Source organism: Phytophthora cinnamomi, assembly GCF_018691715.1.
Source record: "Phytophthora cinnamomi strain GKB4 chromosome Unknown Contig7, whole genome shotgun sequence".
NCBI classification, from domain to species: Eukaryota; Oomycota; class Peronosporomycetes; order Peronosporales; family Peronosporaceae; genus Phytophthora; species Phytophthora cinnamomi.
In genome coordinates this window covers 737,705-752,168 of record NW_027150940.1, presented here as the reverse complement: position 1 = coordinate 752,168, position 14,464 = coordinate 737,705, and the positions used below count along the sequence as shown (strand labels likewise).

At 56.0% G+C, this 14,464-nt stretch overlaps 5 protein-coding genes across 5 annotated transcripts; 4 read left to right on the top strand and 1 right to left on the bottom strand.

Annotated features, from left to right (window-relative positions):
• Window positions 1–454: 454 nt before the first annotated feature.
• Window positions 455–1,798, top strand: IUM83_11083 (M96 mating-specific protein family; the record flags this gene model as incomplete). Its single annotated transcript, XM_067935625.1, has 1 exon — window positions 455–1,798. One exon carries the CDS (start codon window positions 455–457, stop codon window positions 1,796–1,798), a length of 1,344 nt encoding a protein of 447 aa, XP_067798758.1.
• A 658-nt stretch (window positions 1,799–2,456) lies between these two features.
• On the bottom strand, window positions 2,457–2,753 carry IUM83_11082 (ATP-binding Cassette (ABC) Superfamily; the record flags this gene model as incomplete). The annotated part of the gene is made up of 1 exon (XM_067935624.1): window positions 2,457–2,753. One exon carries the CDS (start codon window positions 2,751–2,753, stop codon window positions 2,457–2,459), a length of 297 nt encoding a protein of 98 aa, XP_067798757.1.
• Window positions 2,754–3,662: 909 nt separating this feature from the next.
• On the top strand, window positions 3,663–4,477 carry IUM83_11081 (Nitroreductase family; the record flags this gene model as incomplete). Its single annotated transcript, XM_067935623.1, has 3 exons — window positions 3,663–3,770; window positions 3,842–3,992; window positions 4,068–4,477. 3 exons carry the CDS (start codon window positions 3,663–3,665, stop codon window positions 4,475–4,477), a joined length of 669 nt encoding a protein of 222 aa, XP_067798880.1.
• Window positions 4,478–8,058: 3,581 nt separating this feature from the next.
• IUM83_11080 (putative Polyprotein) lies at window positions 8,059–9,108 on the top strand (the record flags this gene model as incomplete). Its single annotated transcript, XM_067935622.1, has 1 exon — window positions 8,059–9,108. One exon carries the CDS (start codon window positions 8,059–8,061, stop codon window positions 9,106–9,108), a length of 1,050 nt encoding a protein of 349 aa, XP_067798756.1.
• Window positions 9,109–9,227: 119 nt separating this feature from the next.
• On the top strand, window positions 9,228–14,162 carry IUM83_11079 (reverse transcriptase; the record flags this gene model as incomplete). Its single annotated transcript, XM_067935621.1, has 1 exon — window positions 9,228–14,162. One exon carries the CDS (start codon window positions 9,228–9,230, stop codon window positions 14,160–14,162), a length of 4,935 nt encoding a protein of 1,644 aa, XP_067798847.1.
• Window positions 14,163–14,464: the final 302 nt, after the last annotated feature.

The following is a 14,464-nucleotide window of genomic DNA, read 5'->3' as shown; positions in this document are numbered from 1 at the left end:
GCACTACTACTTAGCAAATTGAGAAGACCACTAATCGGTAATCGACCATTCTTCTTCCAAACAGAAGAGGACCGCCCTCGGGGACAGCTAGAGCATCAACTGCACTCGCGGGAGGCACGGTTTCTTCTTCAATCGAGCTGCTGTCGCCTCCTGGGCCATCGATCCAGTCTCCATCGCCATGCTTTTACAGGAGTTCGTTTTGTTTTTGCTCGTTTTCTCTGCTCCGTAGAAACTGGTCTCACCAACTTTCAAGGCCAATTACAAAAAAAAACTCAAAAACACGTTAGTGATACTTTTGATAAAATGCCTCTCATATGATGCCTTTCGTGCAACCTCGTGATATCTATCTGTCCTTTTTATCGACCTCGTTTTATTTTAGAAATCGACCTCAGCTTATTATAAGCGCAAGTGAAAACGACAAAACGTTTGCAACGCACAATAAGGCTTAGCACAAATGTCGCGCCAAGAGCACGAGTCCGTACTACCGGCGCCAGCGCCGCCCTCTCTCGACGAAGGCCCAGCCATTGCATCGCCTGGCACTGTCCCTCCATCTAGTGATATGGCATCTCTACCGCCCCTGGACGACGACGAATGGGACCCAGAGGCTCTGCTTGATGCTCTGGTCAGCGATATCGCCTTCCTGGGCACTGTCGCCACCTCTTCGGTTAACGGTTCCGTCGCGACCCCCAACTCCCAGCCCAAACGCACCAAGCGGAACACCAGACCCAAACGCAACTACGACCCCAACAAGGCTCGCAGCAAGAAGCTGCAGGAGTTGCGCCGCCTGCGCGCGGAGGTTGACGGTCTCGATCTCAAACTGCAGCAGTTGCAGACCAACCGCGGCGCAGTTGGCTGCCCCCTCGAGCACGAAAACGGTCGCTCCTCTAACCAGAAGCCGCCCAAAGTGTGGCAGGACATCTGTGCTCGCCAACTCGAGCGCCGCCTCAAGGTGGAGCTGGAGAACAGTCGCCTCCGCGACAAGTGCAGGGCCCAGTTCAAGCTGGTCAAGAGCGTCGAGAAGCTGCTGTTCAGGCGGCTGTCGCTGCAGAACTCCGAGTCTGAAACGGGCAAGCACGTGCGCCGCGTGGAGATCCCTGCGGGCTTCATCCAGCACGTAGCTGCGCGGATATTTGACGAGTTGGCGGCGAGCATCGACGTCTCGTACCGAGAAGTGGAGCGCGTGCTGGAGACCAACTGTCCAGTGCCAGTGGGGATAGAGACGCACTGGCCGCTGCTGCGGGAGGGCTTGAGCATTGAAATGTATGATAAGAGGAGGGCGCTGCCTTTCGACCTGCACGCGGTTGGTGACGCGTGGTGGAGGCGCTGGCACAATTATAGAGGACGGCGCTCGGACGAGACTGTGGGCGACGACGTGGTCAGAGAGAGGTACGGGCTGGAGATGGTCGATGTGAAAACTGGTAGGTGCGCGACATTCTACGTGCAGCAGGTGCTGCGGCGATACGTGGAAAGCAATCGCGTTGTGATGGTCTGGGATTCGTACATTGAGCCGTTCACGTTCGACGAGGAGCTGGTTCGCGGCATGCATTTCCTGTTGAAGGGATATGTGCTGATGAAGCCGCAGAGCACTGATGGTGCGAATGCTGATGGAGAGGCTGTTACCCGCGTGCTTACGTGCTACCACCTCACGCCGATCATCTCGGATCCAGAGATCCAACAGGATGCCAAGACAATTGCGCTGACCAAGCTCGTGGTGAGCGCGACGTCCGCCAACATTTCGACGAGCAATGAAATGATGGAAAACATGTTGGTGGACCAGGCGTTGCAGAAATGCTGCTGACGTGAGAACGTTGAGGAGTGTATCACGGCGGAAACTTGCATTGGATGAACTTACACGAAATTGTACGAGCACTGTGCGTGCGTAGGCTCAGGGCTCCCAAAAAAAATATTGTCGCTGCAGTAATTTTGATAAATAACAGCAAGTTATTTATTTTCTCAATCATGCCTAGATGTGCCCGTTATTTATGTTGGGCCACATTATTTCAGGTAATTTTATGTGTATCAAACCCTAAATTATTTCTTGCAGCGCCCACCCAGTCGTTCTGCTGTTCCTTTACAAACTTCTGCAAGACCACTTTCAATGTTTCCTGTTGTAGTGACACCAGCGTGGCTCGCATCACGTTCGGACATGAACGTCATGGTCTGATGCCAATCACCTTGGAGATGATTCTTTTCTTACGAGAAAACGCTGCCTATTGGGACGCCAAGACGGTTGTTGAGGCCATGCACTAGTAACTTCGCTCTTCATTCAATACACGTGAATGTGCGAAACAACTGTGGCTCTGTGTTCTTATTGACACCAATTACTCAATTATTTATTTACCTTCTTGCGCGCAGGTCATAAAGTATGTTTGGTGCAGCCTCGACACTTGCCATAATTTATCCAGGCTCGAAGCCCATGACAAATATAAATATTATTTTAGGGTCCCCTGATCCTCCTACTTCTTTTGGTAGTTGATGAAGCGCAGCGCTAGAAGGCCGAGGAAGCGCAGCGTCAGGATCATCATGATGTTGATGAACATGTAGTAGTGCATGTCTTCGTGCCGGACGTTGAAGACGCTGTCGAGATAAGCTCGAATGGGGACATTGCCCACGGCCTGCGGGGCGTTCTCGAGGATGTGGCAGCCCCTTGCAAACTCGGTCATGGCCAATGTCATTCCTGTTCGCAACGACTGGATTACTTGTGCGTACTCGTCGTCTGGGCAGTTCCCGAAGAGCAGTGCGGTGAAGAGCATGATAGAGTAACGCTGTGGACTACACAGCGCGACACGCACCTACCAGTTTTCACATCGACCATCTCCAGCCCATAACTCTCTCTGACCATGTCGTCGCCCGCAGTCTCGTCCGAGCGCTGTCCTCTATAATTGTGCCAGCGCCTCCACCACGCGTCACCAACCGCGTGCAGGTCGAAAGGCAGCACCCTCCCTTCAAAACACTCCATTTTGACGCCCTGATGCGCCAGCAATTTGTGTGTGTCCACCCTGGCACTTGGTCTCCAGCACACGCTCTACTTCTCGGTACGAGACGTCACCGCCCGCCAACTCATCAAATATCTGTGCAGCCACGTGCTGGATGAATCTCCTCGCGGCGCATGAACGTGCCCACCTCGAGGTCTGCAACTTTGCATCGACAGCCGCTTGAACAGCAGCATGTCCAGCCCCACCTTTGGCAGTCCAGCGCTTCCGTATTTGGGTCACATTTGTCAGTCCCCAACAGGGCATTTGTGTCCCATTCGTCGTTGTCCAGGTGACTCGAATGGCTCCTCGAATAGCACGAAGTGTCCAAAGAGTAGTCCGCCGAAGCACTATTATAGTTTGCCTGCTCAGTTCACCCGAGTTCTACGGGCGAAGGCTGGGATACTGGATATTTCACTCAAAAGTGTCAGCAGATAGCTGTTTTACAAGTCGGGAAAAATGGTTGTTATCGCGGACAAAATCAAATTTTGATTACGCAGTGCGTAATACGCACCAGACACTGGGGGCTGGGTCATTTCCTGCGTGTTGCTTTTCGTGCAAAATGTTTGTTGGGTCTGACAGGTTCGCTAACAGAATCAAAACTGGATTACGTACCAGGCACTCAGTGCCGGGGCATTTCCGGCGTCACTTTTCAACTTGCTTTTCACTGCACACTCACCGAATACCACGATGGCCAAACACCTGGGAGCTGCGATTCGCGAGCGCTTCGCGTGCAAGTCTTTCCTGTCCGACCCCGTGCCGGCCGAAACCCTCCGGGAGATCCTCAAGCTCACGCAGGTGATCGATCAGTCACCCCTCACGGTGGATCAGTTGTCTATGTTCTGACTAAAAAAGTCGCTGCTGCACAGCGAGCCCCGACCGGATTCAACACGCAGGCCTATGTATGCATCGTGGTGCGCTCGGCTGAGGACCGTGCGAGGCTGTCGGGCGCCATGATGGACAGCAACATTCGCAAAATCAACGAGGCCCCCGTCGCCGTCGTCTTCGCGGCCGATTGCGGTACTGCACACCACCGCGTCGAGCCCTGATGATGCTGACGCGTTACTGACGCGATCGCTGTTTGTGTCACTACAGAACCCAGCAAGAACGTGCCCCGCCTGCAGCAGCTCGGCCGCGACAACGGCGCCCCTGAGGCTCTCGTGAACAAGGTCCCTCATGCCGTGGAGCTCTTCTCGGGTGAGCACAACCCGAACGTGTCCACCGAGGCGTGGGCATACAAGCAGACGACGTTTGCCGCCGCCACCTTCTTGTACGCCGCCCAGGTGCACGGCCTCGCGACGTGCCCCATCGAAGGCCTGAACCAAGCCAAGGTGAAGCAAGTACTGGACATTCCCGACCGCTATAGCATTCCTGTGGTGGTGGCGTTGGGCTACGCCAACCCCGATGCGAAGCCTGCCAAACCATCAGTTCGCTTCCCGTCCTCGGAGGTTTTCTTCGACGGCAAGTTCGGCCAGTCTCTGGAGAAGTTCTTCGAGAAGGAGTAAGAAAGAGGTTGCTTGCACAAGCGCCTTCGTGCACTAGCGTAAGAGAGCACGAATCGTTGTTGGCACGATAAAACTCAATGCATTGTGATTCCGTCTGATAGGCTCTTTTGCAACGTAGGAGGCTTACAGGTTAGCCTTTAGCGACGAGACAAAGTATGTATGGTGCTAGTAGCAGCCTGCTACATGTACGTATAGTGGCGCGTTTGATTCGCCGATGGTATGGCGTGAGGTAGTGTACATCACGAACGAGTTTGTAAATTTCGCTGTCACTCTTTCTTCACAGGGAAATATGATAATTGAGTTACAAACTTAACCTAAAATTCTAAACCTCAGCAAGAACCCAAGACGGAAGTCCTGTCACGTCGTGATCCAGCTGGAACTGATGGCGGTGATCGAGTGTACAAACCGTCAGCCATTGTCTTCAGCTTTTGGATGAACCAATACTGTAAAAACCCGCCAGCAGTGTTTGTGCAACACATGGTATTGGGGTCAAACCTACTTGACAGACTACAGTCAAACCTGTTTATATGAGGCCCCGTTGGTGGCCATCTACAACAATGACTCATATAAAATGGACTCAGTTAAAAAAAAATATGTGGTACACGTAAAGAAATACCGCATAATTCCCTGCCGCTTTGCCTTCACCGTAGTCTCCCGAAGCAAAGCGGTCACGGTCTGTAAAGCTCTTCGCTCTCTATCAGTCTGCTCTCCGCATTGAAGCAGAAATGCAGACAGCTCCATGCAGTGTCTCAGAGCGATGGCAGGTTGAATTGTGGGTTCCTGGTCCTCCTCCGCCTCCTCCTGCTCGTCCTGCGAAACTGCATCACTTCCTGCTGCTTCGTCCACTATCACATCTGGCTCGTGCGCAGGCACGTCCTCGTCCACTGCCAGATACTCACTAGCGCTCACAGCGCCCTCCCACTCGATAAAATCGCTGTCAAATCCACTCAGCGAGCATGGGGTTGTTCATGCCAGGATTCTGCTTGAGCTTTAGGTGCACTTGGAACTTTTGTTCTAGCGTCAGACAGGTGCGAGGAGACATTGCGAGGGAAGGGGGCTTGCGTTGGGTGTTGGGCGTTGAGCAGTGGGGGCTTTGAAGAGTGTGTGTTCATGAACAGTGTGAATCAAATAAACAGGATAGACCTAATTTGGTCCTCCAAAATGTGACTCATATGCCTTGTATACATATAAACAGCGGTTATACAAAAACAAAGTAACATATTTGGTACCAACAAAGCTTGCATCAAATAAATGGCAAGGCTCAAATAGGGAGGATCATATAAACAGGTTTGACTGTATTACATTTTGCCCATGGATACTCTACACGAACGTCCAAATGATAAATAAACAAATATAATAGACAAACATTTATAATGTGCGCTGATAAAAAGTGCACATTATATGCCTGTAGTTTCTTTATTGAAATTCGTACGCTTAGTACTATTAATATGTATGTAACGAGATCGACGGCAGGGGGCTCAGAGGACGAGGGGTTCATGCTCGCGTCGTTCACTCTCGTGATATTTCGCGACTCCGCATCTTGAACACTTCGGATACTGTATTACTTTTGAACCTCAGCTACAGTATCATTTCATGAGAAATATTTCTCATCATCTATCCCGACGATGAGATAACGAGTTGGGCGTTTTGCATGACAACTACATCCTTCCCAAACAATTTGCATGAAAACCACTGTATGCCTGTGCATGTTACTCAGAATATAAAGGCTTCCTGGCTTATTCCATTATTTAATAATATTAACGTGAATTATACCACATGAACATGGACCCTACCGGTATTCATTATGATATGATATCACAGTAAACCAATTACATGTATTTGGTTCAGGCCAGTCTTCTATCAAAACTGGCTACAGTAACTTAGATCATATTATATAATATATATTATAATTGCGCCACATTGGGTTAGAACCGTGCCCTTTCCACTTCAATAGGGGCAACTTCAATCTACGATTAGTGGGCGCTTAGTTAGCTATGACCATCAGCTCGATACTACCAGGGGACGAGGAGAGCTTACCCCTAGTCCGAGATGGTCATGCAATGAACGTCCACTAATGTAGTGTTGAGTCACCCTTGGAGCCTTGCATCATATTGCTCGACAAACTGGAAACCGACTCGTTGCGCAGGCGAGTGTAGCTCTTGAATGCCTTTGACGCCCACCGCCCGTGAAACTGGATCGTCATGGCGTCGGTCCCAGCTCGATAAAGATGGGTGGCGCCTCCTGCCCGTAATGAATAGGAACTGGAAGTGCTGGCATCTTCCCCCAGCTCGGTAGCTGCTTTTTTTATCGCACTAGCGAGTTCTTTTGTAGTAACACAGGCTGGGATCCCGTGCGCTGAGAGGTAGACAGCAGCCGGAATATCTTGTGGGAGGATTTTCCTTGACTGGAGGAGGTGTAGAGCTCCAAGCACGGGACAGATGAGCTCGTGACCGGAACGCTGTAGCTTCCTCACCGTAGTTGACCCCTTCTGATTTGTCTTGGACCCACGCAGCTTGATCAACACAGCGTAGCAAGGTCTGGGGCACGCGTGCACTCGCCTTGCTCATCGATCATGGAAATGTCTTCAGCGCGAAGCGTGAACCACTTGAAAGACGTTTGCGTGACAGCAACGATTTCGGACCGTCTGAGCAGGAAGAAGAACGCCAAGCACATGACCCCCCAAGGGCATGCGCCGCTGGATCCACGAGGTCTAGTGACCGAAAACACGTTTCCAGGAGTCGAGTGGAGACGGGGGCTTTTCGAATTTGTCTTCGTTGACAGCGCTAGCCCCCAGCATCGCGGTCATGGCGAAACGTAGTGACCGCTCGATGTCGATACAGTTCGTGCGAGCGTCTGCGGTGGTATTTACATGGTCGTCCACCCAGTGGTAGTAAAAAAAAAACCGTTTGAATAGTCTGCATTGGTGTCAGAACCGTGAATATATGCGATAGCTCCCCCCACAACTTCGTAGTAGCCTGGCGATCCGGTCCAGCCAAACGGGCAACAAAGATCGATAATTAGTGCGTCGTCCTCTTCAATTAGACCTGCAAACCAGCGGACACTGCCGCTATGTATGCTGATATTGCGGAAAGCGGAAGCCACGTCATCTGCCATGACCTTAACCTCAGTGTTAGGATACTCTTCATCAAGCCGAATGATTTCTTCTGTACCGGACTGCGTGGCGGCGTACGAGGCAAGCCTTGAATCTGCGGCAAGTCCTCCACATGGCGCGGCGCACGTCCGCCGCGCCTAGCGGCGTCAAGCGCAGCACAATATCGTCTCCGATCCAAATGTGAAGCTGACACGACCATGCCGCGCAAGACCCGCCCTAGATTTTTACATACATGCATGTCCACCCTTGAGAGGAGGATGGTGTGACAGGCTACTGTCACACGGGTGCCACCGCGAGTGCGCGGTGGCCAATCACAGTCCCGTATAGGTTTAATGGTTGGGACGGTCTCGAGTGCCGCGACAGTCCCAACACTCAATCAGAGTCTTATTTCCTACGCGCCTGTGCAAGTTGGTAGCGGCCTCAAGCCCGTTACACCTGGTAGCACTTTGTGATCCGTCCAACGACCAAGATGAACGACACGTCGATGAACGACGCGTCCACCCTCGGAGGGGCGACCGGCATGTCGCTTGAACACGCCAGCTTTCCTCATCTGTCGCTGTTCGAGTGGGAGGCACTGCACAGACTCGCTGCAGTGTCAGGTGACGGTGTCGTCAAGACACTACTGACTGCCGGCACGGAACAACAACAACGCCTGGCTGCCCAGGAGTTCATGGCACGTGAGCTCGCTGACCTTCGTCAGCGTGCGACGACTCCCACGTCGACCAAGAACAAGACCGACATCGTCAAGCTCGATGTCTCCACGTACAGCGGTGAAGGCAAGGGCCGCCTTCACCTGAACCGCTGGTTCTGCGAGGTGGACATTGCGATTGAAGCTCGGCAGCTGTCTACCGAGCTCGCGCGCACTCGCTTTCTCCTGTCCAAGCTGGCAGGAAAGGCAAAAGAATGGGCGCTCGGCAAACTCGTCGCCGACGCCTCCTGCTTCCCGACTATGGCATCCATGAAGGCAGACCTGCGACTCGCCTTCGAGCCGCCCCAAGATGAGAGCGTCCAGCGATCAGCCTTCTTGTCGTTGAAGCAAGGACACATGTCCATGCTCGAGTACATCCAGCGCGCGCGGCACCTCGTGTCGTGCATCACATCGCATCCAGTGGACATGGCTACACAAGTCCATGTCTTCATATCCGGCATGAACGCTGGCTACCAGCGTTTCTACCTGACTCGGAAGACTCCATCGACACTGGAAGAGGCCTTCGCTGTTGCGCTACGCGAAGACTACAGTGTTACGGCGTCGCAGGCATTCGACGTCTCTCGGGACCCGGCGCCTGAGCCGGAGCCGATGGAGGTGGATGCGATTCAGCATTACGGTGGACGCCGGGGGCCGACGTCATCGTCTCGAGCAACACCATCGCCATCGACGCACAGTCCGCGTCCGATGCTGTGCTTCCGCTGTGGTAAACCGGGACACCGCGCGGCCGTGTGCCGCGCGCCGTCGCCCATGCAGGCGAACGTCACAATCGCGAACGACGTCGCCGCTCCAAAAAACGGCGACAACCAGTAGGTGCGGGGCGCCCTACTGGTCGTGGAAGGAGCGATGGTTCTCTGGTGGCCGAACCTCCTCCTAGCCCTCCCGTGCTTCATGCACGACTATTTGCCACCACATCCGGCAGTGACTCAAGATTGATCGTGCTCAGTATCCACGTTGACAACGCGAAGCGCCCGCTTCGCGCACTGCTGGACTCGGGCGCGACGAACAACTTCGTTCGCGCCGAGAGTCTGTCGGTGTTACCGGGAGACATGAACATTCGTGAAGGACCTGGAGACATGATCGTGAAGTACGCTGATGGGAAGCCGCGGCGGACGCCCCGACGCTCCGCGACCTTCGCGTACGAGTTCGATGGGTTCCGTAGTTCCGATGAGTTCTTGGTGATCGAGTTGAGCGGCTCGTTCGACTGCGTCTTCGGCATCCCGTGGCTTGCCCGCCACCAGCCTGAGATCAACTGGTTGACTGGCACAGTCCGACCCCGAGACATCGATGTGAATGCAGTGTTGGCGTTCCTGTGCGGAACGCCTAACCAGTGGCCGCACGTTGCCGTCATGGACTCCAACTCCATGGCCCATGCTGCACCTGAAGTGGGCGATGGCCCTTCGTGTGCGGTGTGCGAGCACGCAACTTGCGCTGGTCTTGAGCAGGAGTCTCAAGACGTGTCTGGCGTGGTTGAGCATGGGTTCCCACGTCCGGATGAGCAGTGGCTCTCCAGTGGTGAAGAGCAAGAGGATGTGGTTGAGCGTGGCCTCCCACGCGCGGTCGAGCATGTGTTCCCGCGAGTGGTCGAGCAGGAGCTCCCTGAAGGAGATGTGGTTGAGCGTGGCCTCCCACGCGCGGTCGAGCATGTGTTCCCGCGAGTGGTCGAGCAGGAGCTCCCTGAAGGAGATGTGGTTGAGCGTGGCCTCCCACGCGCGGTCGAGCATGAGTTCCCGCGAGTGGTCGAGCGGGAGCTCCCTGATGAAGTTGACGCGGTCGTGTACGGCGACGCACGTCCAGGCGCCGATGTCGTGTCCCGGCGTCCCAGTTCAGCGGCCATGATCGAGCGTGGGCTCTCATCGGCAGCCTCAGATGACACTCTGCGTCCGGTTCGCCGTCGCGGCCGTCGCAAACCACCCCGCCCTCGTGCGCCATCGGCGGACCCGATCGAGACTGAGTCTGAGGTGATCTCAGTCCTGGTGGGGGACGACGCGGAGACGCCTCTGCGAATACGTGACGTCGAGGCCGCACGTCCTCCGTGCGACGCCGCCGAGATCACTCGGCTGCCTGGGCTCTCGTGGAAACACTTCCTCCGCGACTTGAAGAAGGGCCAGATCGAGCAAGTGTGCATGGTCGTCGCCGAAGACACTGAGTCCATCGCGGTCGTCGACGCCAGCGCGTCGGACCCAGCTTCCCACGCGAGGATGCGCCCGAAAGGGGCTGAGCCGAAGAGTGCACGCCAAGCACGCTACGCAGCTCAATCGGTGCCGGCACTTGAAGCAGCCGGCAACCCAGTCGCCCCGCTTGTGCGTGAGTTCATGGAGATCTTCCCGGACAAGGTCCCAGCCACTCTTCCACCCGACCGCGGAGTTCGGCACGAGATCGACCTCGTGCCTGGTGCGAAATACTGTGTGACGCGACAGTGGCCGCTTCCCCGCGACCAAGTCGAGGCCATCGACGCCTTCTTTGAGAGTCGCCGACAAGCCGGCCACGTGCGAGAGAGCCTGTCCCCACACTCCAGCCCGACGTTTTGCGTGAAGAAAGCAACCGGCGGATGGCGGATCGTCCACGCCTTCAACAAGCTCAACGACGCCACTATTCCGGCGCAGACGCCGATCCCGAGGAAGGACATGGTACTGGACACCATGTCTGGCAGCACCAAGTACAGTGCCATTGATCTGATGGATGGTTTCTATCAGAGCTTGATGCGCGAAGCTGACGTGCCGCTGACAGCGGTCAGCACGCCTAGCGGGATGTTGTGGGAATGGCTTGTGATGCCACAGGGGCTCAAGAATGCACCCGCCACCTTCAACCGCATGGTGTCCAACTTGCTTCGGCCGTACCGAGACTTCGCGCCTAGTTACTTCGACGACATCTTCATTCACAGCCGTGCCGAGGGCGGCATGACGGACGTCGAGGTACATCTCCAACACCTGCGGAAGGCGTTCGAGGTGATGCGGGAGAACAAGCTGTACGCCAACTTGAAGAAGTGTATCTTCTGCGCCCCCGAGATTCCTGTGCTCGGGAGCTACGTCAGCAAAGATGGTGTCCGTGCTGACCCCGAGAAGATCGAGGCCATCTGTGCGTGGCCTACACCTCAGGACCAGAAGCAGCTCCGACAGTGGCTGGGTCTCGCGACGTACCTCCACCACTACTCGAAGAATTTTGCGTTGACCATCCGTCCGCTGTCCCAGCTGCTCAAGGCCGACGCCATGTGGTCGTGGCGTCCCGATCACCAAGCTGCCTTCGACGCGGTGAAGGCGGGCTTGTCCACCGCGCCTGTCCTGATGCTGCCCGACCATTCGAAGTCTTTCCACGTGGTATGCGACGCAAGCGACTTCGCAATAGGTTGCGCCCTAATGCAGTTTGATGATGAGGGACGCGAACGTGTGGTGAGTTACCAGTCGCGTCAGCTGAAGCCGGCGGAGCGAAACTACCCTGTACACGACAAGGAGCTGCTAGCCATGCGCTACGCACTCATCAAGTTCCGCGTGTATCTGTTGGGCGAACAGACCTTCGCTATCTACACAGATCATGCGTCGCTGCGGACAGCGACGAAGAGCCCCCACTTGTCCCAGCGCATGGCGCGCTGGCTCTCGTTGTTCTCCGAATACAACTTCGTCGTACACTACAAGCCGGGCAAGACCAACATCCTCGCCGACGCGCTCTCACGTCGGCCAGACTACGTGCAGTCGGGTCGCCACGCTGTTGGCGACGAGGATGACGACGAATGTGCTGTGTGCGTCGCGGAAGAAGTCGCTGCGGTCGAGGTTGCAGCGACCAGCCCGCTTCATGACCTGATAACGGCCGCGTACGAGGAGGACGCGGCGTGCTCCGAGATGATCAAGTACCTTAGAGATCCATCAGCAGTGGCGCGGCGCCGCTTATCCCCACGCAGCCGCGCCCGCATCGATCGCTACGGACTGGATGGAGCCCTTCTGACCTACTGCGTCGATCGCTCGGACCCGCCACGCATCGTCGTCCCGCTGGACGACGATCTTCGAGCTCGGCTAATCCACGAGTTTCATGACACGCCCAGCGGCGGCCACCTCGGACGCGAGAAGACATTCGCGTCGCTGTCCCGGGACTTCTACTGGCCGCATATGTACAAGTGGGTACGGAAGTGGGTACGCTCCTGCGAAGCGTGCCAGCGTGTCAAGCCGTCCCCGTCAAAGCAGGCTCCGCTTCGACCTTTGCCCGTGGCAGCGGAACCGTGGTCTTCGGTGAGTATGGACTTCGTCTTTGGGCTGCCTCGGGACCCGCAAGGCCGCACTGGTGTTCTCGTCTTTGTTGACCGACTCAGCAAAATGGTGCATCTTGCTCCGGTCGCCGCCTCCGTCACCGCGCAACAGTCCGCGGCGATCTTCCTCGACATCGTTTACCGACATCACGGTCTTCCGGTCTCGATTGTGTCAGATCGAGATCCCCGCTTCACCGCCGCCTTCTGGACTGAGTTGTTCAAGTTGATGGGAACGCGGTTGGCGATGTCTACCGCGTCGCATCCAGAGACGGACGGCCAGACTGAACGCGCGAACCGGGTCATCGAGGATGTGCTGAGGAGCTTCGCCACGTCATTCAAGTCATGGAGCTCCTTCTTGCCCATGGTCGAATTCGCCATCAACAATGCCGAACACGCATCGACGGGGCTCACCCCGTTCTACATCAACTACGGACGACATCCGCGTGTTCCAGCGCTCCTCGGTGTGGAGCGCTCGATAGATCTCTATGGGCCAGCCGACGAAGGCACAGCAGTTTCCGACAACACTGGTCGTGAGAACACTCACGATGTTGACTCCGCACGAGTGAACGGAGTCACCACACGACATGGAGCTCGGGTTGCAGCAAGAGGGATGCGGACGCGTGCCGCCACGAGGGCGACACCATCGGATATCGCAGCGTGGACGAGTCGAACGTTGATCGATCCAAGTCAGCGTCGTCGCGCAATCGGGTATCAAGACACGCCGGGCGCGGTGGAAGTCGCCGCGCCTTCCCCCGCAAACTTCGACCCCAATCCGGAGTCGCAGCCACGCGATGCAGCGGCCGTCAACGAGTTCCTGCAGCGGCGCCACTCAGTGGTTCGCTATGTCCGCGATGCGATCGCGACTGCGGTCGATCGCCAAAAGGAGAATGCAGATCGTCGAGGCCGCAAGAACATGGAGAGATTTGCCGTGGGCGACCGCGTGTTATTGTCCACGTCCGGTATTCAACCCACTTTAGTGACGAACTTGGGCGCGAACAAGCTCGCGCCACGCTTTATTGGACCATTCACGGTGTTGAAGGTATTAGGTGATGCCTATACGTTGCAACTACCTACGGCTTTACGGCTACACCCTACCTTTTACGTTGGTCGGCTGCGGCGCTACCACCCAGCGACTATCCCCAACGACGCTGATAATCACCGGCGCTCCCGCGGTGATCACCCAGATAATGCGCCGTCTCCTGTTGGCGCACCCGGTGACGCAGCTCCTGATTCTCGCGCTCCAGCTGGTCCAGTCGCCGCGCCACACGATCGAGACGCTGCGCGGTCGCAGCGTCCTGCCAGCGACTATGCTCCGTTTGAACGTGATGGTCCGGCCCCGCTTGTGGATAGTGCGGGCAATGTTCGTCACATCGTGGAGGCGATCCTCCGACACGACGATAGCCGCGCTGCTCCTCAACTTGATCATCGGGGTCGCGGCGCGCGGCTCCGCGACGGAACAGTTCCTGCGCATCGCCAGTATCTTGTGCGGTGGCTGGGGCCGATGCCGGATAGTTGGGAGCCACGCGCGGTCCTCCTGGCGGATGTACCGGACTGCGTGGCGGCGTACGAGGCAAGCCTTGAATCTGCGGCAAGTCCTCCACACGGCGCGGCGCACGTCCGCCGCGCCTAGCGGCGTCAAGCGCAGCACAATATCGTCTCCGATCCAAATGTGAAGCTGACACGACCATGCCGCGCAAGACCCGCCCTAGATTTTTACATACATGCATGTCCACCCTTGAGAGGAGGATGGTGTGACAGGCTACTGTCACACGGGTGCCATCGCGAGTGCGCGGTGGCCAATCACAGTCCCGTGTAGGTTTAATGGTTGGGACGGTCTCGAGTGCCGCGACAGTCCCAACACTCAATCAGAGTCTTATTTCCTACGCGCCTGTGCAAGTCGGTAGCGGCCTCAAGCCCGTTACATCTTCAGCG